Raw genomic sequence first — 23,653 nt, forward strand, 5'->3', positions numbered from 1 at the left:
GTCCTAGTCTAGGAAGAAAATCTATATAAGGAGAGGCAACTAATTAGACTCCTAATCAAGCTATATAAAAGTTCGTAATTTATTATAAATGGGCTATGACACTCCTCTCAAGTTTTTAGTATAGATGTTAATCATGCCCATCTTATTACACAAATAGTCAACCCTAGCTCCATTTAAAGCTTTCATGAAAATATCCCTCAGTTATCCTCCAGTCTTCACATATCCTGTAAAAACCAAGTTTTGCTGAGTTTTCTCACGAATAAAATGGCATTCAACTTCAATGTGCATAGTTCATGAAATGCGGGATTTAAAAGCAATATGAACAACATCTTGAGTATCACATCACAACTTGGCTGGAATTGAAATCTTAAAGCCTAATTAAGTCAAAAGCTTATGTATCCATATTATTTCGCATATAGACTGTGCCATTGTGCTTTATTCTGATTTTGCACTCAAACGTGAGACTACATTCTACTTCTCACTTTTTCATGAGACTAAATTCTCTCTAATAAAATATGCAATATCTTGAACCAGATCCTTGATCTTCCTCGGATCCTGTCTAATCAGCATCTAAAAGGCACTCAATCTTAGTATGACTATGGTCTCTACATAAGATCCATGTCAAATCCCTTTTCAAATAGCTCAAAATTTATTCTATGGTTGCCCAATTGTTATTGTAGGAGAAGACATATATTGACTCATAAGAATAACTAAATTTTTAATATCTAGCCAAGTCATTATAAAATAATATAATTTCCCAACCAACCTTTTGTATCTCTCAAGATCTTAAAATAATTCACCATATATTGTGAGTTGCAAATTAGGTATTATTGGGGTACTACATGGTTTAGCCCCTAATTTTTCCAGTCTCAAATAATAAGTCAAGCATATATTTTCTTTGAGATAAGAGATTCATGTATTACTTCTTGCTACCTCGAAATCCAATAAGTATTTTAACATCTCTAATTCCTTTCTATGAAATGGGTTGTGAAGAAAGGATTTTTAAGGGATGAAATACCTGAAGCATCACTCCAACTGATGACAATATCATCCACATATACAACCAGCAAAATAATGCCACCCTCAGACTGTTTATAGAAGAAATGATTAGATTTGCTTTTCCTCATTCCAGACCTCTTAACTAGTTGATGAAATTTGCCAAACCAAGCATGCAGGCTCTGTTTCAAACCATGCAGAGACTTGCAAAAATGACACTTTTCTATAATCTTTCTAAGCAAAAAAAACTAGGATGTTGCTCTATATAAACTTCCTCTTGAAGGTCTCTATGAAGAAAGGCATACTTGATGTCTAGGTTATGCAAAGGCCAATTATGAATGGCAGCCATGGAAATAAATAACCTGATAGGCGTTAACTTAGCAACAAGAGAATAAGCGTTAGAATTTAACTACAACTCGGGCTTTTAATCAAGCAACTAACCATCGAGACTCACTTTGTAACCCATTTACACCTAGTCAGATTCTTCCCTACAGGTAAATTTATTAAGTCCTAGATACTATTATTATCTCAAGCATTCATCTCCTTTATCATAGCACTATGCCATCTAGGATAGGATATGACTTCATGAATATTCTTGGAAATAGAGATAGGGTCAAGAGAAGTAATAAAAAAATAAGTAGAGGATGACAAATAGTTATAAGACATAAAAGAAGAAATAGGGTAAGTACACTGGCATTTACCTTTACGAAGGATAATAGGAAGATCATCACTTGATACTAGATCTAATGTGTCACGACCTCACCTGTGGGCCCGTGACCGGCACTAGGGAATGGGTAGGCTTAAGGCCACCGAAACCCGTAGTAAGCCTGACACTCACTGACTTAAACAAATCTCATCTCAAATTAATATTATTAAAACCACAAATTATCTTAATAGCTACATTCTACATAAATACTTCGGTCTGCCAGAAAAACTAGGCGAGACCTGAAACTCAGAAAATTTACAACTGATACATCTACTATTACTACTGCGGAGAATCTAAGATTTACCAATTTACATACCAAATCAAATACATCACCCGATGATGAAGGAGTTCTTGAATAAGAGTCATGGAGAACTAACAATCACGAATCCGAAAAAATATAAATGGGACTGTAGAATTTTTTTTTAATATATATTTAATAGTGAGTTTTTATTTAAGTTAATTTTAGCTTTATTTTTATTCAAGTAAACTATTTGAGAAATGATTATATTTTGGTTATTCAAATTTTCCCAAATGCATATTTATATAAATAAAATTATATATTGGAAAATTATGATAGAAATTGTAAGGGATGTTTTTATAAAAGAATTTTGAGAAAATTGGTATTATAATTGATTAGTAGTATTAAATTTTGAGTTGGAAATTGATTATTTAATTTAATTGTGTGTAGGATTTAATTGGAGGATTATTTTGGAATAAGGATTAAAAGTATAATGTTATTTTTATGGTGTTTTAATGGAAATTTGTGAGTTTGGTATTTTCGTAAATAAATATGTCGGTCAGGGGTATTTTTGTAATTGTGTATTTTCAATAATTCGGTTTTGGCCCAAATTAAATAGTTAAGGGCTTAATTGAAAGGCTATAAGAAGTTTGGGGGTCAAATTGGAATTCTGCAGGATGAAATTGTAAGTAATTAAGAAAGTTGAGGGACTAAATTGTAATAAAGAAAAGTTCAGGGGTCAAATGTCGATATTGAAGGGAAAGAAATCGGGGAGAGAGAAAGTAGATCGGAGAGAGAGAGGGCGATGGCCGAAGAAGAAGGGGAGGAAGGCGGCGTGCGTCGTCGGTGGCCGTCGGGCGTGGGCCAGTCGTGAGGCGGCGTCTTGTGGCGTGGCGGCGGCCAGCAGCTCCGGCGGCGGAAGAGCGCGGCGGCGGCTTCAGCGTGTTTACCGTTCCGGCGTTGTTGGCCGAGTTGGGTGGCGATCGGCTCCTCCGGGGCGAGAGCTTTCTTTTAGCGGCCGGCGCTGTGGTGGCCGGGAGACGGAAGATCCGGTGGAGAGAGAAAGTAGGGGGCAGCCGCGTTTTTGGGCTTTTCCGGCGAGCTCCGGCCGGAGGATGGATGATCGGAGGACATATCCCGACTCTCCTCATCCTCAAGCTTCAGCGATGGCACCCGATTTCGTGGCGATCGGGCTTCGTTTGCAAATCGACGGCCGTGATCGTTCGCAAATCTCTCCGGATGGTCGGGTGTCGGATCAGAAAATCGGGCGAGGGATCGTCATCGGTAGCGTCGTTGTGAGTCCGATGGTGTGTTCGGATCGTCGATCGGACTCCTGAAGCGAGTCGACCGAGCGATTGAGCGTCTCGGTAATTATCTTTGGCCCGTTAATTTTAGAAATTCATGGTTTAATTGTGTCTATTGGATTATATTGTGTATTTGATGATTTTTGTGAGTCAAAAATATTTGTCTGTCAGTTGGCCCGCCATAGTCGTATTTTGTGCTGTGTGGCGGAGTCGGGAAATAGTGAAGTTTGGGGACCCGACTCCCGTTGTTTAAATTGTTGGATATTTGGAGTGTTTTTCTGGCAGGTCCTGGACCCGTTTTTACGGGGGGTAATGTTCGTGTTGTAGGGAGGTTCTGAATTTTCGGTAGTTCGAGTCGAGATTCTTAGACAGTCCCTGGAATCTAGACCTAGGATCTATTGTAATTGTTTCATCGTTTTGATAAATTGTTTTCCGTGACTAGATTGTCAGTTCGTTCGGCTCGCTCCAACCGAGGCACCGGAGCAGAGCTAGGAGGTCGCCAAACCTGTGAGTTAAAGTCATATATCGCTTATGCACGTGTCATGCATAAAATTTGATTCGCTACTGTGATTATTCATTTGCAATTTTAATTTTTCATTTAATTATTATCATTATTTCCTTGATGCTTTTAATTATTATTTAAATATGTTTTTCCTTTATCACCAATTTTAATATTGCATGATGACTCAGGATGGGACGGCAGTAGAACATAGGAGTTGGATGAGTGTTCCAATATAATATGAGAGAGGTAGGAAAAGGGTAAAGAGGTAAAAATTTTGAGAAAGAAAGATTAGGATCTGCCCTGGTCGAGCATCGCTCTCTGGGCTTAGTAGAGTGTGGTTGCCGGAGTAAAGGTCCCTGGTCGAGCATTGCTCTCTGGGCGCCGGCTTATTTGGAAATTTAAGTGACCAGACTGGAAGTAAGGTCCCTGGTCGAGCTATGCTCTCTGGGCACCAGTCTTATTGGATAAGAGAGCCGAAAGGCTAAGGCTGAGAGTTAAGTGACCGGATTGGAGGTAAGGTCCCTAGTCGAGCTTTGCTCTCTGGGCGCCAGTCCTGTTGGAATGAGAGGTTTGAGATGATAGAGTTGAGACATAAGTGTTGGAATAATCGAGATTTTAGAGTTGGGATTAGAGTTCTACTGAAGTACTCCGTCCCGTTGCATGTGGAATAAATTTTGTTTAAGCATGGCATGACACATATGTTTTAACATGACACGTATGGTTCGCGTGATTTATTAATTATTTTTAAAATTAAATGAATGTGATATTGAAATGTTGGAAACTGTTTTAGATATATGATTTTAACTCACTCTAGACCGAGTCTCCATTTATATTTTTTTCAGATTCGGTATTTAGTTCTCCCATGACTCTTATTGACGACTCCTTAATCATCGGGTGATGTATTTGATTTGGTATGTAAATTGGTAAATCTTAGATTCTCCGCGGTAGTAATAGTAGATGTATCGATTGTAAATTTTCCGAGTTTGAGTCTCGCCTAGTTTATCCGGGGCACCAAGTATTTATGTAGAGTGTAGCATTTAAGATAATTTGTGGTTTTAATAATATTAATTTGAGATGAGGTTTGTTTAAATCAGTGAGTGTCAGGCTTACTACGGGTTTCGGTGGCCTTAAGCCTACCCATTCCTAGTCTGGGTCACGGGCCCAAGGTGGGGTCGTGACAAAGTTGGTATCAGAGCTTAGGTTTAGATTTCCTTCGACCTAAGTTAAGATTTTTCTTGGTACTGCGGAGTTAGGATCATGTCTGTCTTGTTGTTTTCATTGACTCCAGTGTCTCAGCCTTCACTGTTAGTGAGTCAGTCTTTCCTTTCTTGTAAGCTTGTCCTTGGTGCTGTGCTGAGAATGTGCCTTGTAGCGATGGGAAGATCCGAAGCGCGATAGACTCGTGCTGTTTCTTCAAGTGATTAGTGCAATCCACCTTTAGGAGCTTTGATTGTGGTTTCGATGGTGGGCACCACAGTCAGTTTTAGTGTAGAGCGTGGTTGCAGTCGTGTCATGGACTGCCTCGTCATCGCATCAGGCATCGCCTTATTGAGTAGCGCCTAAGGTAGTGCCTGGGAAGTCGAGCGGATGTCAGCTATTATGGTTGAGTTTTGTGGTTGTAAGAAGCTTAAGAAAGGTGGCAGGAGTGTTTTCGGATGCTCGAAAATCCAGAGAAACTTAAGCGGACATTGTTTATTTTTCTAAGTAGAACAAGTGTTTTAAAATACAATATTGCGCCCAGTCCCGTAAGAATGCATATGGCATTTCACTGTTAGGCATACATAAATTCATTTTAGGGCATGCATCATACATTGTGCATTGCAACCCTTGGTGATAGGGGCATCATCACCCTGGTGCGCGATATTGTAGAATTTTATATAAAGAGAAATGGCTGAAGATTTTATGATTTTACAAAAGTGTTTTTCCAAGATAATAAAGCTTTTATTAGTGATGATTATAAAGTAAATAAATAAGTAAATTTTTTCAAAGTAAATAGTGTTAGCTTGAGAATTCTCTGGATGACGAGTTGAGTTGTTGAGAGAGTGAGTATGTGGAGCTGTAGGCCCCATGTTAGATAATATAGGACGCTTTTGGATTTTAGTCAAAGAGGAATGTTGTGTCAGGATGGCATGGTTTATATCGGTTGATGCGATCAGATGGATGTTATATCGAGAATGATGTGATGTAGATGTTAAGGATTTTTTCTGTACGTGCAAGGGGCACGTCATTAGGAAGGAAATTTGGTGAGTGAATTTTTGGCAGGATCAGAATTGGCCCTTCTTGTGTGGAAACCCTTGGTTTTGTCGGCAGGTTGGTGAGGTGGCATGTAAGTTGGACTTGCCGCCAAGTATTAGTAATGTTCTCTGAGGTTAAATCCAGTTGTTTGTAAGTTTGAGCTGAGGAAGTGTATTTTCGATCTTTGCTCGTGTTGGATCCTCAGTGTGCGGAAGCAAGTGAAGATTTGGTTTCGAGGTTTTGTCGATGAGTCTTGTGGTTTAGTTTAGTTTCTGCCGAGGAAAAGTTTCCAAGAAGCCGAGTTGGAGATGAGAGGTTCCTAATTAGTTTCAGTCTTAGAGTGTAGCCCTTTTCTTTTAAAATTCGAGGTCGAATTTTTTTTAAGGGGGGGAGAATGTAACACCCGGAATTTTTTTTAATATATATTTAATAGTGAGTTTTTATTTAAGTTAATTTTAGCTTTATTTTTATTCAAGTAAACTATTTGAGAAATGATTATATTTTGGTTATTCAAATTTTCCCAAATGCATATTTATATAAATAAAATTATATATTGGAAAATTATGATAGAAATTGTAAGGGATGTTTATAAAAGAATTTTGAGAAAATTGGTATTATAATTGATTAGTAGTATTAAATTTTGAGTTGGAAATTGATTATTTAATTTAATTGTGTGTAGGATTTAATTGGAGGATTATTTTGGAATAAGGATTAAAAGTATAATGTTATTTTTATGGGGTTTTAATGGAAATTTGTGAGTTTGGTATTTCGTAAATAAATATGTCGGTCGGGGGTATTTTTGTAATTGTGTATTTTCAATAATTCGGTTTTGGCCCAAATTAAATAGTTAAGGGCTTAATTGAAAGGCTAAAAAGAAGTTTGGGGGTCAAATTGGAATTCGCAGGGATGAAATTGTAAGTAATTAAGAAAGTTGAGGGACTAAATTGTAATAAAGAAAAGTTCAGGGGTCAAATGTCGATATTGAAGGGAAAGAAATCGGGGAGAGAGAAAGTAGATCGGAGAGAGAGAGAGAGGGCGATGGCCAAGAAGAAGGGAGGAAGGCGGCATGCGTCGTCGGTGGCGGCGTCGGGGCATGGAGCCAGTCGACGGCAGCGGCGTCTTGTGGCAGCGGCAGCAGCAGCAATGGCGGTGGAAAGCCGGCGGCAAGCGTGTTCAAGCCGTTCGGCGTTGTTGGCGGCCGAGTTGGGTGGCGATCGGCTCCTCCGGGCGAGAGCTTTCTTTTAGCGGCGGACGCCTGTGGTGGCCGGAGGACGGAAGATCCGGTGGAGAGAGAAAGTAGGGGGCAGCCGCGTTTTTGGGCTTTTCCGGCGAGCTCCGAGGGATGGATGATCGGAGGACATATCCCGACTCTCCTCATCTCAAGCTTCAGCGATGGCACCAGTTTCGTGGCGATCGGGCTTCGTTTGCAAATCGACGGCCGTGATCGTTCGCAAATCTCTCCGGATGGTCGGGTGTCGGATCAGAAAATCGGGCGAGGGATCGTCATCAGCGTCATTGTGAGTCCGATGGTGTGTTCGGATCGTCGATCGGACTCCGTGGTGGGAAGTCGGCCGGCGATCGAGCGTCTCGGTAATTATCTTTGGCCCGTTAATTTTAGAAATTCATGGTTTAATTGTGTCTATTGGATTATATTGTGTATTTGATGATTTTTGTGAGTCAAAAATATTTGTCTGTCGATTGGCCCGCCATAGTCGTATTTTGTCTTTGTGTGGCGAGTCGGAAATAGTGAAGTTTGGGGACCCGACTCCCGTTGTTTAAATTGTTGGATATTTGGAGTGTTTTTCCGGCAGTCCCTGGACCCGTTTTACGGGGGGTAATGTTCGTGTTGTAGGGGAGGTTCACGAATTTTCTAGAGTTCGAGTCGAGATTCTTAGACAGTCAGTCCTAGGAATCTAGACTTAGGATCTATTGTAATTGTTTCATCATTTTGATAAATTGTTTTCCGTGGCTAGATTGTCAGTTCGTTCGGCTCGCTCCAACCGAGGCACCGGAGCAGAGCTAGGAGGTCGCCAAACCTGTGAGTTAAAGTCATATATCGCTTATGCACGTGTCATGCATAAAATTTGATTCGCTACTGTGATTATTCATTTGCAATTTTAATTTTTCATTTAATTATTATCATTATTTCCTTGATGCTTTTAATTATTATTTAAATATGTTTTTCCTTTATCACCAATTTTAATATTGCATGATGACTCAGGATGGGACGGCAGTAGAACATAGGAGTTGGATGAGTGTTCCAATATAATATGAGAGAGGTAGGAAAAGGGTAAAGAGGTAAAAATTTTGAGAAAGAAAGATTAGGATCGCCTTACGGTCGAGCATCGCTCTCTGGGCTTAGTAGAGTGTGGTTACTTAGGAGTAAGGTCCCTGGTCGAGCATTGCTCTCTGGCTTATTTGGAAATTTAAGTGACTGATCGGAGGTAAGGTCCCTGGTCGAGCTATGCTCTCTGGGCACCAGTCTTATTGGATAAGAGAGCCGAAAGGCTAAGGCTGAGAGTTAAGTGACCGGATTGGAGGTAAGGTCCCTGGTCGAGCTTTGCTCTCTGGGCGCCAGTCCTGTTGGAATGAGAGGTTTGAGATGATAGAGTTGAGACATAAGTGTTGGAATAATCGAGATTTTAGAGTTGGGATTAGAGTTCTACTGAAGTACTCCGTCCCGTTGCATGTGGAATAAATTTTGTTTAAGCATGGCATGACACATATGTTTTAACATGACACGTATGGTTCGCGTGATTTATTAATTATTTTTAAAATTAAATGAATGTGATATTGAAATGTTGGAAACTGTTTTAGATATATGATTTTAACTCACTCTCGAGACTGACAGTCTCCATTTATGTTTTTTTTTCAGATTCGTGACTGTTAGTTCTCCCGCGACTCTTATTCAGTAACCCGACTCCTTAATCATCGGGTGATGTATTTGATTTGGTATGTAAATTGGTAAATCTTAGATTCTCCGCAGTAGTAATAGTAGATGTATCAGTTGTAAATTTTCTGAGTTTCAGGTCTCGCCTAGTTTATCTGGCAGACCGAAGTATTTATGTAGAGTGTAGCATTTAAGATAATTTGTGGTTTTAATAATATTAATTTGAGATGAGGTTTGTTTAAATCAGTGAGTGTCAGGCTTACTACGGGTTTCGGTGGCCTTAAGCCTACCCATTCCCTAGTGCCGGTCACGGGCCCACGGGTGGGGTCGTGACAGAGACTGTCAGTCTCGAGAGTGAGTTAAAATCAAATAATCTAGGGACTATTGCTTCTTCTCAGAAAACATAGATTATTCAAATCAGTATATCAAACCATACTATAATCATACCCTACTATTTCCTTCACATAAAATATTAATCATTCGAATCAAAATATCAACCATGCACGTAAATACAATCCATATTATAATCATACCACAATAAATTAATAATTGAATAAATAAAAATATATTTTTACTTTTACGGGACGAGTGGCTCGGTAGAACCCTAAACCCCAAAATCTAGTAGCCATTCGGCTCTCTTAATCCAATAAGACTGGCGCCCCGAGAGCAATGCTCGACTAGGGACCTTACCTCCAGTCTGGTCACTTAAGTATCCAAATAAGAAATCTAGTAGCCATTCGGCTCTCTTAATCCAATAAGACTGGTGCCCCGAGAGCAATGCTCGACCAGGGACCTTACCTCCAGTCTGGTCACTTAAGTATCCAAATAAACCGGCGCCCCGAGAGCAATGCTCGACCAGGGCAAACCCATGAAAATCTTATTACATGTCCATGATCATTACCGGTGCGCACGCGGTCCTGATGTAACCCATCAGGCGGCATGTTCTACAAGCCACGTTTCCCAAGACACAATCATCCATTTAATAAATATCATTATCTGATGAACTCAACCAACACTTATCGAAATAAAGATTAAAGGTAAAACAACGTGCAATTTGTGAGGGGAAAAATAATAACGTTTATCTTATTATAACATACTAATAATAATATTTATATTATTTCAAATATTAATAGTCAAGTGAAATCATTTATTTTGCGATACTAATAATCATATTAAGCACAAATTCTAAATAGCATATTAAAATCAGACTAGCAATAGCGCAAAGATTAAATGACTTTAACTCACAGGTTTGGCGACCTCCTAGCTCTGCTCCGGTGCCTCGGTAGGAGCGAGCCGAACGAACTGACAATCTAGTCACGGAAAACAATTTATCAAAACGATGAAACAATTACAATAGATCCTAGGTCTAGATTCCTAGGACTGACTGTCTAAGAATCTCGACTCGGGAAAATTCTACCGAAAATCCGGCAGAACCTCCCCTACAACACGAACATTACCCCCCGTAAAAACGGGTCTAGGACCTGCCAGAAGAACACTTCAAATATCCAACAATTTAAACAACGGGAGTCGGGTCCCCAAACTTCACTATTTCCCGACTCCGCCATACAGCACAAAATACGAGGCAAGCAAAATGACAGACAATTATTTATGACTCACAAATATCATCAAATACTCAATATAAACCATTAGACAAAAATTTAAAATCAAAGAATTTCTAAAATTAACGGGCCAAAGAAATATTACCGAGACGCCGATCGCTTTCGTCGCCTCACCATTGGGAGTCCGATCGACGATCCGAACACACCATCGGACTCAACTGACGCTACCGATGACGATCCTCGCTTTCGATTTTCCGATCCGACACCCGATCATCCAGGAGAGATTTGCGGACGATCTCGACTGTCGATTTGCAAAGGAAGCCCGATCGCCACGAAACCAGTGTCATCGCGAAGCTTGGTGAGGAGAGTCGGGATACATCCTCCGATCGTCCATCCTTCACGGATCTCGGAAAAACCCAAAAACGGCCGCCACCATTTTCTCTCTCCACCGGATCTTCCGCCTTGGCCACCACAGCGCCGGCCGCCAAAAGAAAGCTCGCCAAGAGAGCCGATCGCCACCCGACTCGGCCACCAACAACGCCGGCTTGAAACACGCCTTGAAGCCGCCGCTTTTCGCATTGGCCAGCTGGCCCAAGCCTCCGTGGCCACGCCCGCCTCGGCGGCCGCCCCTGATCGCCCGCGCTGCTCCCCTCTCTCTCTTCCCGGCGCCGCACTCTCTCTCTCCCGATCTACTTTCTCTCTCCCCGATTGTCTTTCCTTTCAATATCGACATTAGGCCCCCGAACGTTTTCTTATTACAACTTGGTCCCTCAACTTTCTTAATTACTTACAATTTCATCCCGCAGAATTCCAATTTGACCCCCAAACTTCTTTTTAGCCTTTCAATTAAGCCCCTAACTATTTAATTTGGGCCAAATCCGAATTATTGAAAATACACAATTACAAAAATACCCCTGACCGACATATTTATTTACAAAAATACCAAGCTCACAAATTTTCATTAAAACCCCATAAAAATAACATTATACTTTCAATCCTTATTCCAAAATAAATTTCCAATTTAGTCCTAACACACAATTAAATTAAATAATCAATTTCCAACTTAAAATTTAATACTACTAATCAATTATAATACCAATTTTCCCAAAATTCTTTTATAAACATCCTTTACAATTCTACCAAAATTTTTTTATATATAATTTTACTTATATAAATATGCATTTGGAAAAATTTTGAATAACCAAAATATAATCATTTCTCAAATAATTTACTTGAATAATTTCTTAAAATTTCAAACTAATTGGGTATAGAAAATAACTCATTTATTTGATTAACATGAACATTCAAAATTTGTATTTAAATCATTCCAATTAAACCGAATAAAAATAAAGCTAAAATTAACTTAAATAAAAACTCACTATTAAATATATAAAAAAAAAATTCCGGGTGTTACATAATGGCAAAGGATCTAGTATAGGACATGTATGGGGAGGATTTTGTCGTCTAAAATAGACCTGAGTGATGGGACCGAATAGGAGCAGCCACATGAGCATAAATATGAGACGTGAGAGTGTATATCAACATGTCATCATCCTTCCTTGACTTGTTCATGTGAAAGACGGGCCTTTCTTTCTAATAACATCAGTTGACATAAGGTACATATTAAGACTGGAACGATAACATCTATAGCCCTTTTTTGAATACTAGAGTAACAAAAAATATATATTTCAAAGATTCAGAATCTAGTTTCATGATATGAAGATGAACATTTTAAATAAAACAAGTACAACCAAATTATGACTTAGTTAGAAAAAGAGTGTGATAAAGAGTTTTACCATTAAGGACAGATGAAGGCGTGCGGTTAATAAGAAAGTAAGTTGTTGAAACTGCATCAGACTAAAAGTGTTTTGGAATATATATATATATGAAACAGTGAGGCTCTTGCAGTTTCAAGAAGGTGTCCGTTCTTTCTTTCTTTCTACCACCCTATTTTGGAATAGTGTATCTACACAAGAATTTTGATGGAGAATTCCACATTTACTTATGTAAGATTGAAAAGATTCTAATAGGTACTATTTAGCATTATCACTATAGTATTTGACTAGGAACATTAAACTGGATTTTAATTTTAGCATAAAAGGTGCAAATATGAGAAAAAAATTCAAAACGACTTTTCATTAAATATAACCAAGTCATACGAAAATAATCATCAATAAAAGTAATAAAATATTTAAATCTAATTTAGACACAACTAGACAAGATCCCCAAACATCTGTATGAACAAACTGAAAAGGAGCATTAGCTCGTTAATTGACTCTAGGACTCAAACTAAGACGATGATGTTTGGCAAACTGACAAGATTCACAGTCTAAAGAAGATAAACTATAAAATTAAGGATAATTTTCTCTAATAAAGGAGAGAAAGATTATCTAATCGACGGTGTGTTTTAAATAGGGTTGCTACTGCAGAACATGCTAGTGATTTTGGCAATTTTTTATAAAAAAATATGGAGGCTTGTAGATTCATGTCCTTTACCAATAATCTTTTTTCGTCATAAGATCCTGAAACAAGCAATAATTGGAAAAAATGAGACAACAATTAAGAGATGAGTAGGTTTCCTTATAAAAATTAGATTAAAAAAAGTTGAGGTAAACTCAAAACTGATGTTAAAGGAAGTGATGTAGGGAAATTAATTGTGTCAAACCCAAGAACAAAAGATGTTGACCAAGTGACAGTAGAAGTAGATGTATATGATTGAAAAGTAGAAAATAGGCTAGAATGACTTGTCATATGGTCTATGGTATTTGAATTTATGATCCATTTAGAAGATGAGGAAACAAGACTTATATTTGGCTTACCTAATTTGGCAGTAGCATTGACAGGAGTAGATGAAAACTTTAATGACTTTTGGTATCGTTGGAATTTGGTAAATGCATCTATAGATATTAGAACGAACTTCTCAGATGTAGTATGAGTAGATGCAACATGAGCAGACTAAGCTAGTCTTTATTCAGTAATTTCCTACAGTCACGTTCCTAATGGCCTAGCTGATGACAATAGTGGCACATAGTTCCTCCCAAGTCCTGTCTCCAAGTATCAGAATTACCATCAGAGTTGCTTGATCCCATTCCTCTACTACTTTTGTATTATGATATTCCAAGTTCATCTTCGATACTTCGACCAATAAGAGCACTAGTAGGTTGAACAAATAGGGGTACCGACTAAACATTTTATGTGCGGAGTACCCTACTAAATGCCTTTTGCAAAGAAGAGATCTCAAAACTAGAGAGAATTTGAAATTTAATAGTATCAAATTAAAACGGACAAGTAGCCAAAAAACTCATGACATCCATCGTTTCTTGCTGAGCTTGTTGAACTTTCACATTTAGGCTAAACAGTAACAACATATTAAGCTCCTCATAAGTCTTTTTGAAATCCATGAAATAGCTCGTGAGAGACTTATCTTGATTGTCTGCATGATAGAAGGCTTTGCATGCATCATACATACAATTAATATATCCTTTCTTAGAGTGCACAAAATCTAAATATTCCAGTAATTCCTTTACAATTCACAATAATTAATTAAGCCAACCACCTTATTATTAATGAAGTTCTTTATCTATAAAAATAATCGAGCATCTTCCCTTAACCAAGTCTGTTTGAATCATCTTTAGGTGGATCGTCAATCATATGGTGGTCTTTATCAATACTCTATGATTAAAGTGTAATTGTTTTACTTTAATCATAATAATTAAAGCCATTAAGCTTATGTCCCATGATTTTTTATGTCACATAAACCACATACATTATAACTACAAATTATTTATCAGTTATAATGCCAAATATATGAAGAAAATAACAAAACAGAACCTTCTAGGAATCAAAACAACATAGAATTCAAACCTGTCACACTAAAAGACTTTCACCCTGTTAAAAGTTGTATTTGTCCTACATCGCTAAGTACTGAGCTCTTATGGTGTATATATATGGATTGGACACCTTCTTCCTATGAGCTAGCTTTTAAGAATGAGTTTTATCCAGCCCCATTTATCACACCAGAATGGTCAAAACTCAAAACAAAGTACATATATGTGCAATATAGAGGCAGGAGAACCATGAGTAGGTGATAGAAAAATTTCTAGTGGCAGACATCCTCTCACGTGCCGATGCATGGACTAAAGAAAGATTCTATTTCTGGCATGTGTGTCTCATGTGCTTTGATTCCGAGGATCAAAGTTTGGGAACTCGTCGAATGAAATGTGGTGCTCCTCGTAGGGCATGTGTGGTTTTGATAAACTAGTTCTCTACAGAAGCGACCTAAAAGTCACCACCCTACTAGTAAAACTGTAACGAACCAGAACTATATCACATGAAATATTGTTTGCTTTGGCCCCCTACTGGCCTCACGGTTTTGTCCTCTTGGGAGATTCGAGAACTTTTCAGAAAGTCATTCCTGCCAGAAGCCGCTCCTTATCCAGGCATCCTATCTTTCCCCCAACGTACACTTTCCACCCTCATTGATCGCTTCTCTAGGCCAGGCTGTCATAAAAATCAAAAAGACTTCCAAAAATCTCTAAATTGGATTATTTTCTAGGGTTTATAATCAAGTTCTGATACCATGTAATTGGAGAGACATTTAGAAGAAAATGAGATGATTTCATTCACTATAATAGTATGTATTTATATACAAAGTATGAGTCCTAGTCTAGGAAGAAAATCTATATAAAGACAGACAACTAATTAGGCTCCTAATCAAATATACAACACTTCCTACTCTATAATATACAGGCTGTAACATGGACAAATATAAACATAAAGTAAATTGTGCTTTGGCCAAATATAGGTTCGATCCTCATTGTTGTCATTTAACTTTTTTTTATATGAATTATCAAATTTGATAAAGTTAAAAAGAGTTATCAAATGCGGAATTTGGGATTTGAACCTGGCCAAGTGCAATAGTGCTGGTTCGAATTTTGGGCTTTGCAAGAAAAGAAAGACGTTCATTATTATAAAATATCAATTTTTTGATTTTTCTCTCTTTAAAAACTGAACTAACTGAAATTACTGAATTGTTTTATAAGTAAAACTAAAAACCATACGGAATTTATAAAAATAGAACCAAATTAATTACTTAATTTGGTTTCAGTTCGGTTTTAACCGAATAGTGCACACCCTACACCCGCAAGTTGGCTGTTAAGAGATGCATAAGAAATATAGATCAATTCACTATCTAGCTTCTCCTTAGTGAAGTGCTTGTTTATTTCTATGGTAAATGGAAGCCATTGAGGTTTACCATTACTTGGTCCCTTCTTTCTCAAAAAAGTTTTGTTCCTGAGGTTTATGTATTATAAAACAGTATTTGTCTCTATGTTTGTGTAAGGACAAACCTTTATTCCCTATGCTCTTGGTCACACTTTGCCTTTCTATTATTTATGGAAACTGTTCCTTTTCATTTTGCCAATTCTTTAATTTATGATATGATGAATTAATTTTACTCTATGATGTGATCATCCAATGCAATTAATTATGATAACATGTTTAAATATAACTGGAATAATCTTGAGTAACAAATTGTAAATTAAAAAGATTATAATTTTAGTGCAGAATTACTACTATTGAGGTAAAAATTATTGAGGATAGAGAGCAAAGAGTTGATAGATTGAAAAAGAAAAGTTGTTGTGAAGAATATAATGATGTAGGACATTAGTAGAGGTGATGAAATGTTACAGGAAATTTAGGCAAAGATGTATAAATCTAAAGTTGATGCAGGACAGATTTAGAGTAAGCTGTTTTACGGGTAGTTTCCAGAAAATAGAGAAGTTAAAAGGCTAAAATATGATATTTAGTATAGGATATTAGACTTGATATTTTAATAAGCAAAAATAAGAAGAAAACTTCTAAGAATCAGGCCTAGAAGCCCATGAGAATTAAACCCAAGAAAAGCTTCACAATTTATTTACACAATTCAAGATAGCAGAGCAACATAGAGCTGACCATAGGCGCTCCTGCTAACAAATTGCATACTGTTTCAGTATGAAAAGTATAGCAACTGTAAAGGTCCCCCGGCATGTGCAAGACGAGACTACTGCCATAAAGAAAGACCTGATTAAGGGATTAGAATATGTGTGACATTTAACCACATAGTAGGATATGCATGAAGCAGCAACACTTTTGAGAAGTCTAACTAAACCCCCCAAATTAGAAATCTCAAAATTAAAATGGAAGTTCCATAAGACAATAATTTTGGATAGCTATAATATATGATAGTAAATGTGGACAATGAATGTCTATTGGGGATAAGTTAAAGGAGAGGTTATCGTTGTATTTGGTAATATCTAATGTAGATTGATTGATGCATCATTTGAAGCACTCAGCAAACATAAATTATATGATTTGATGTAAACCGAAAACCAGTTTTAGTATTAATCTTCAACTGATGACAGTAGTCCAAAGATGCTATGAGGAAACCCCAACTAGATTGGCTTTGAGGCTGAGTAGAGTGGATTTCGCAGTTGTTTCTTAGAATAGTTGTAAGAAGTTCGGCTCCCACTCTAAAATCTTCATGAGACAATGATCAAGGGAACTACTGTTCATTCTTTTGTTTTAGAATAGTGGAAAGGTATAAATAGCCCTAATATGTTCATAAAATGACTCAAATGTACAACTTGGTGACTAGGGGGAGAGAAATGCTGATGACTAAAGCAAAGATTTATATTGACAGAATTATCAACAATGCTTTATGCTGAGGAAGATTTTCTATTAGTCAATCATGTTTGTTCACTTTCTAGTTAAACAGAGGGATTTTAAAAAATCATCACCGACTAATCTCCATTAGAAGTGATGAACTTATAAATGGTTTATATTAGCTCAAAAGGAAGCTTATATTTGAAAGCTGATCTCATAATTCCTTGCACGTATAGTGATATTAGAATCTGTTCATACAGTAATTTCTTGCACATATGCCACTTCTCCATCCATTTATTGATAGGACTTTGCGAGAATTCTGGCTAGATACTACATTAGTTTGTTTGCCACATTATAAGAAGTCATTCTTCTTTGTAAACTGTCAAAATAAATTAAAAGGAAAACTGTAACCGATACAGATCACTTTTTGTTCGAGTTGAAGGTTTAATAGAATATCTGTTGCAGTCATTACTTTGTGCTAACATCTACGTGAGTGCATATAAGCACATTTTTACCATTTTATTCATTCCGAGTAATTTTTTAGCATATAAATTGATATAATAGTAATTGGTAGAAACCCTTTTTGTGATGTTTCATACTAATATAAAAACCTTTTTTCTGAAACTTATATATTAGACATATTTCTAATATGGCACAGGATTGACAATATGAGTTTTCACTTGGAGGAAGTTAACTTTAGTTTTCGTTCATGGCAGTTACAGCTGTTGCAAATGGTCTTCAAGCTTGGAAACTTCTAGAAGATCTAACCAATCATATTGATCTAATTTTATCTGAGGTAGCCATGCCTTGTTTATCGGGAATTGGCCTTTTATGCAAGATTATGAACCACAGAACCTGCAAGAATATTCCTGTGATTAGTGAGTATATTTCCTCTATTTTCTGTTTTCCTCCATTTGAAACTGACGTCTACCGCATTCATCTTGAAAAATTTGATACTTTTAACTGCTACACCTGGTGAGTTTTATGTGCAGTGATGTCATCTCATGATTCCATGAATGTAGTCTTTAAGTGTTTGTCAAAGGGTGCACTTGACTTTTTAGTGAAGCCTATTCGAAAGAATGAGCTTAAAAACCTTTGGCAGCATGTTTGGAGGAAATGCCACAGCGTGAGTTGCTATAGTTATGCCACTTTATGTAAGGAACTACATGATGGACCAATTTTGGACTCTAAATTTCAGGTCTGTCCTTTATATATCTATATAATGAAATGTCAATTATGGAGCAATTCCAGGTTTCCGACAGAATAAGGTGTTGCTTTCAGTTGAAAGTATTATTATGAGCTAATTTTATCTATATATTTTAGAATGTCTATACCAATATTATTTCTTGATTTCTTTTGTTTTCATGATTTATTTATCACTCACTGATATAGAATCAAAGATAAGTGCAAATCTTGCTTTCTTTGTTTTGTTCACTATTCATCCTTTATCAGTCTAGTGGTAGTGGGAGTGAAAGTGATATACGGACTCGAAAATCCACAAGTCCTGAAGAGTCGGATAACAACACTGGCAGCAATGATGAGGATGACATTGGAAGCACTGGTTTGAATGCAAGAGATGGCAGCGACCATGGAAGTGGTACTCAGGTATCACTCATGAACAATCTTGCAAGTAGTTTGATCTTTCAGATTCTTTCTTTCATGTGATATTAGTGTCACATTGATAAGGCACTCAGGTATCATTCATGAACAATCTTGCAAGTAGTTTCATCATTCAAGTTATGTCTCTCTTGGGACATGGAACTATGTTTACGATTTAACTCTGTTAATTGAGTTGCTGAGTGGTCTCTGGTTTAGTTCTGTCTTTATCCATATGTGACACGTATGGAAGCTCATAAATTCTTAATCTAATAGAATTCTTTTGCAAATCCATATGTGACACGTATGGAAGCTCATAAATTCAATTAATATTTTATAGGAAAAAGTATAAAAATATACCTTGTAGTTAGACACTTTTACACTTAGAAAAATGCAGGTTTTTTTCGTGATAAAGTACCCTTGATTTGACTTTCTTACCTTTTTAATTCTTTATAAATTAATTTTTTTAGATTTATATGATTTAATATTCATTTTCAGTAATAAAAAGTTATTTTATAGATGATTTACCATCAAATCAACTATCATAATACTCCTAAAAGTATTATAATTTTATTTTAAAAATAATTTTATTTTATTCTTAATACAAAAAATATATAACTAGTCTTATTTAACATGAATTTAATGTAATTAGTTATATGCTAAATCACTTAATAAGTGATTTTGTTATTGAAAATGAGTATTATAATATAGTAAAAATGTAAGAAAAAGTAAATTACAGAGTACTTTTTTATCATGAAAAAAACTACAGTCTCTCAAATGCAAAAGTGCCAAATCACATGACACTTTTTTATACTTTTCCCTATTTTATAACAAAGGAATATGTTATCTTTAAGCCAAATTTATATCATAATCACTAGAATTTGTAAATGAATTCTAAACTACATTTATATATATATATATAGGTCTAATGATATTAAAAATTCAAACATTTGTATTATTTTGTAAGTTTGGCCCATCCTTTAAATTTTTACTTAAATAACCCAACTTGACTAATTGTAATTACAATTCCGGTCAAAATTGTATACTACTTAACCCTAAATCATTTGCCTCTTTAAAAAAAATGCATAAAATCACAACAAAAGTGAGGAAAGAAATGACTTCACTCTTCATTTTTTTTTTATTCATGATTTTCACTCGTCATTTACTTTCTTGTTTATTTGTAACATGATCTTTGTAACTCATATGTGATGTGTAAATATATGTGGCAGTAACGTGTAAGTTGTTGATAATAAATAATGATATGTCATTTAACCCGTTACTCTATTTTAACTTTAGCTATAATCACAATTAATTAGTTAAATCAAATTATTTAAGTAAAAAATTAAAAAATGGATTTGCAATAGGACATAAAAGGTTAGGATTTTTAGCGTCATTAGTCCATATATATACTATATACTTCAAAACTACATATATGTACTGGTATCATTTAATACGAGGATTTGAACTGGAACCATTTAATATGAGGATTTGAGATCTCTCATGTTAATGGAAACATGTCTTGTTTCTATAATTTTCCAACCTTTAAATTCAAAATGAGTAATTGAAAGCTTATTAAACAGTTGTAATTTTGTCAAGTGAATCATTATACATTCAATTATGAAATCTTAATGATTAGTTCTGAATATGGTTGAGTATGGAGCCATTTTAGGCTATGCAGAAAATCTAAACCTAATTAACTGGTTTGGTTTTGGGAAAACGAGAATACTAACTTACTTTTCTGGTTGAAAGAAAGTAGTGATGATTCAGTTAACCCAATTGAGCTAGTTGTCTTACTTAGAGATCAGGGGTTCTTCCTTCCTCTTCTTTTGGGTCTTTAGTTATATCAGAAAAAATCTATTGATGCATCTGTACAAAGTTGAATTACATTTAAGCAGAAGTGCATACATGGAGAAGGAGACATATGCTGCAATAGTCAAGAAGGATTTAGTATTGCTAGAATTGTTAAAAATGCATTCAAGTACAGGTGAAGCAAAAGCATCCATGAATTCAACTACATTTGAGTTAGGGTCCATGGATGGGTTGCGTTGAATATATATGATAGTGAAGAATTGGAAACCTTAGTTTTGATGATTCTGGAATAATCTACATTCGAGCCAGTTCAATGTTGATTTTTTAATCTGCTTTTTTGTACATTAGTATTTGTATAACGTTCATCAATTGACCATTACAAAATTTAACTTGGTTACCTTTTGCTTCATTAATATTTATTGTTGAATTATGTCTCAACTGAGTTGCAATTCTTTTACTGTATCCTTAAGAAAAGATTATCTTATATCTGTTAAAAATTTGATATGCGTACAAATATGAACGTGCACATATACATTATGCATTCCATTTAAAAATAAGACGCAGTACCAAATGACAAAAATGTTAGGACTGATATGGTCTCCAGTACTGTATCAAAACGTGCCATCTCTTCCTTATAATCTCGTGATGTGTGCATGGAGACATTTTCTTCGCATATTATTAAGGCAATGGATGGCAGATTTCTGACAGAAGGCTGGATCCTATAGTCAGGCGGTCATGAAATTTCTGAATGCATGCTTTTGTTCTATTTTTGCAGAGCTCTTGGACAAAGAGGGCCATTGAAGTTGACAGCCCAAAACTAATGTCACCATGGAACCAGGTAGCTGACCCTCCTGACAGCACCTGTGCCCGAGTGATACATTTAATACCAGAAGCATTGAGCAACAAATGGGTGCCTGTGACCACGACAAAGGAGTGCGAGGGACAGGATGATGACCTTGGTACACAAGACTTTGTTTGCAGAAATTTTCATTGAAACTTTTCTTTTTCTGATATCTCTAGATTTCACATATTTCCTCTTCTTGGGTTCAAATTATCCTACATTCAATATTTAGGCAATGTTGTTTCGGGAAAGGACTTGGAGATCGGTGTTCCCAGAATTCCAAACTCGCAGGTTGAACACCCAAGTGAAAAAGTAGCAGCTAATATAGCAGACAGTAATGGAGAGAAACTTCCTGAAACTATTTCAAAGAAGGATGGTGAGCAAAAGGAGAAAACAAACCTAGAGCTTAAAAGTGAGGAACCCGATGGAGAATCAAGAAACCAACCTGTTGATTTTATGGGCATAACCACTAACAGCGCTGATCCTAGTGTAGTTTTTGACGTCCCAAAAGCCTCCAATCAAAACGACGAGGTTGCCCATGAAAGTAAGGGGATCCCTTGTCTTGAGCTTAGTTTGAAGAGGCTTAGAGATGTGGGAGATACCGGGACCAGAGCTAAAGACCGAAACGTGCTTAGACATTCAGACCTCTCAGCATTCTCAAGGTATGCCAAATCGTTTACATTCTGACTACACTGTATTTTAACACACCCCATCCCCCTTCCCTTCCCCCTCTCTTAAAAATAGAATTTACTGTCAGAATCTTCTTTATCATGTAGGTATAACTCTGCTTCAACTGCTAATCAGGCTCCAACAGGGAATGTGGGTAGCTATTATTCCCTTGATAATAGTTCAGAGGCAGTAAAAACAGACTCGATGCAATATTTTCAATCTAGTTCAAATAGTACCCCTTCCAATCAGCGTTCTAATGGTAGTAGTAACAATAATGACATGGGTTCTACCACTAATAATGCTTTCACCAAACCAGTGGCATCCAACGATAATCCTGCACCGAAATTGACAGTTAAAGGTCCCAATCCCTCTTCTGCTTTCCATGCAGTGCAGAATGGCCATATGCCCGTCCCTCAATCTGGTAAGGTTGATGATACAGTTGCTAACAATATTTTAGCTCAAGCAAGAGACATGAACAACCAAGTCCAGGTGGAACACCACCATCACCATCACCATCACCACCACCACCATGTTCACAGCATGTCCCAGAAGCAGCAGCAGCAGCAGCTTGCCAACCATGACAGTCTGTCTCAGAAAAATATGGCAGTGGCAGCTCCCCAGTATGGGTCATCCAACATGTTGAGCGTGCACATCGATAGTGTTGGTAATTATCGTATGAACGGGGGTGCCTCAGGAAGTGACCACGGAAGCAATGGACTGAACGAGAGCAGTGTCGCTCTAAATCTCAAAAAAACAAATGCAGAAAGAGATAATGGAGCAGCTGAAAAAGCTGGAGCAGCATGTGGAACTGGCAGCAGAACTGCAGTTGATCATAACCGTTCTGCCCAAAGAGAGGCAGCTTTGAACAAATTCCGCCAAAAGAGGAAAGAGAGATGCTTTGAGAAGAAGGTAACTGAAATTGCATTTAATATCAAGTACTGAGCAATAAGAAAACTGAAAAACCATTGAATATATCAGAGATAAAATGCTAGTGACACGATCCTCACAAATAGATCGTCAATGCTGCACATACATAGGCATAGACAAGTACCCAACTAAACATCAATACCATGGAGTGAAATAAGAGTTGTGAATACAAAATTTTCTTCAGCTATATTTTTTCATTGCAGACATCAGATCTGCTATCTCAACTTGCGAGTAGTCTGACAGGAATGTCTTTGTTCCTAACATAATCATTTCCAGGTTCGATACCAGAGCAGGAAAAAACTGGCAGAACAGAGACCACGCGTTCGAGGGCAATTTGTACGACAAGTGACGCATGGAAATAAAGAAAAGGATGAGCATAGCTAACAACCCTATTCCCAGATTATGTGCATGAGATTGGCACGAGCTGTGTAAATGGAGGGAGCATTAAGATTCCATTGGGTCTATATTTTTGGGTGTTCGGTGCAATTTATAATGCTCTCTAGCAAAGGCCAAATTCATTATTAAACATATGAACCTAGAACATCTGAAACTGTACTTTTTATGATTGTGGACCAATGTGGTTCCTATACTTACGTAGTATTACAACCAGAAGGTTAAACCTTGATAGGTAGTTTTCTATAATAAAGGATCTAGACTTGGTGTGATGTAGTCCCATAAGACTAATCATGAACAGAGTTCTATAGAGGGTTGCTTGACAGATTTTATTTTCTCATGA

The 23,653-nt window shown here is 36.8% G+C and overlaps 1 protein-coding gene across 2 annotated transcripts in view; it reads left to right on the forward strand.

The window, feature by feature from the left end:
- LOC8264789 (two-component response regulator-like PRR37) overlaps positions 1–23,580 on the forward strand; it is a 38,960-nt gene extending 15,380 nt beyond the window's left edge. For both annotated transcript variants that reach the window (XM_048376065.1, XM_015722894.3), the window contains 7 exons: positions 17,792–17,953; positions 18,068–18,273; positions 18,528–18,680; positions 21,256–21,439; positions 21,554–21,983; positions 22,098–22,899; positions 23,194–23,580. In XM_048376065.1, coding sequence (XP_048232022.1) covers positions 17,792–17,953; positions 18,068–18,273; positions 18,528–18,680; positions 21,256–21,439; positions 21,554–21,983; positions 22,098–22,899; positions 23,194–23,301 — 2,045 coding nt within the window. In that variant the 3' untranslated portion in view covers positions 23,302–23,580. The remainder of the gene's footprint in view (positions 1–17,791; positions 17,954–18,067; positions 18,274–18,527; positions 18,681–21,255; positions 21,440–21,553; positions 21,984–22,097; positions 22,900–23,193) is intronic.
- The last annotated feature ends 73 nt before the right edge of the window (positions 23,581–23,653 follow it).

This window comes from Ricinus communis, chromosome 6 (assembly GCF_019578655.1).
Source record: "Ricinus communis isolate WT05 ecotype wild-type chromosome 6, ASM1957865v1, whole genome shotgun sequence".
Taxonomy (NCBI): Eukaryota; Viridiplantae; Streptophyta; class Magnoliopsida; order Malpighiales; family Euphorbiaceae; genus Ricinus; species Ricinus communis.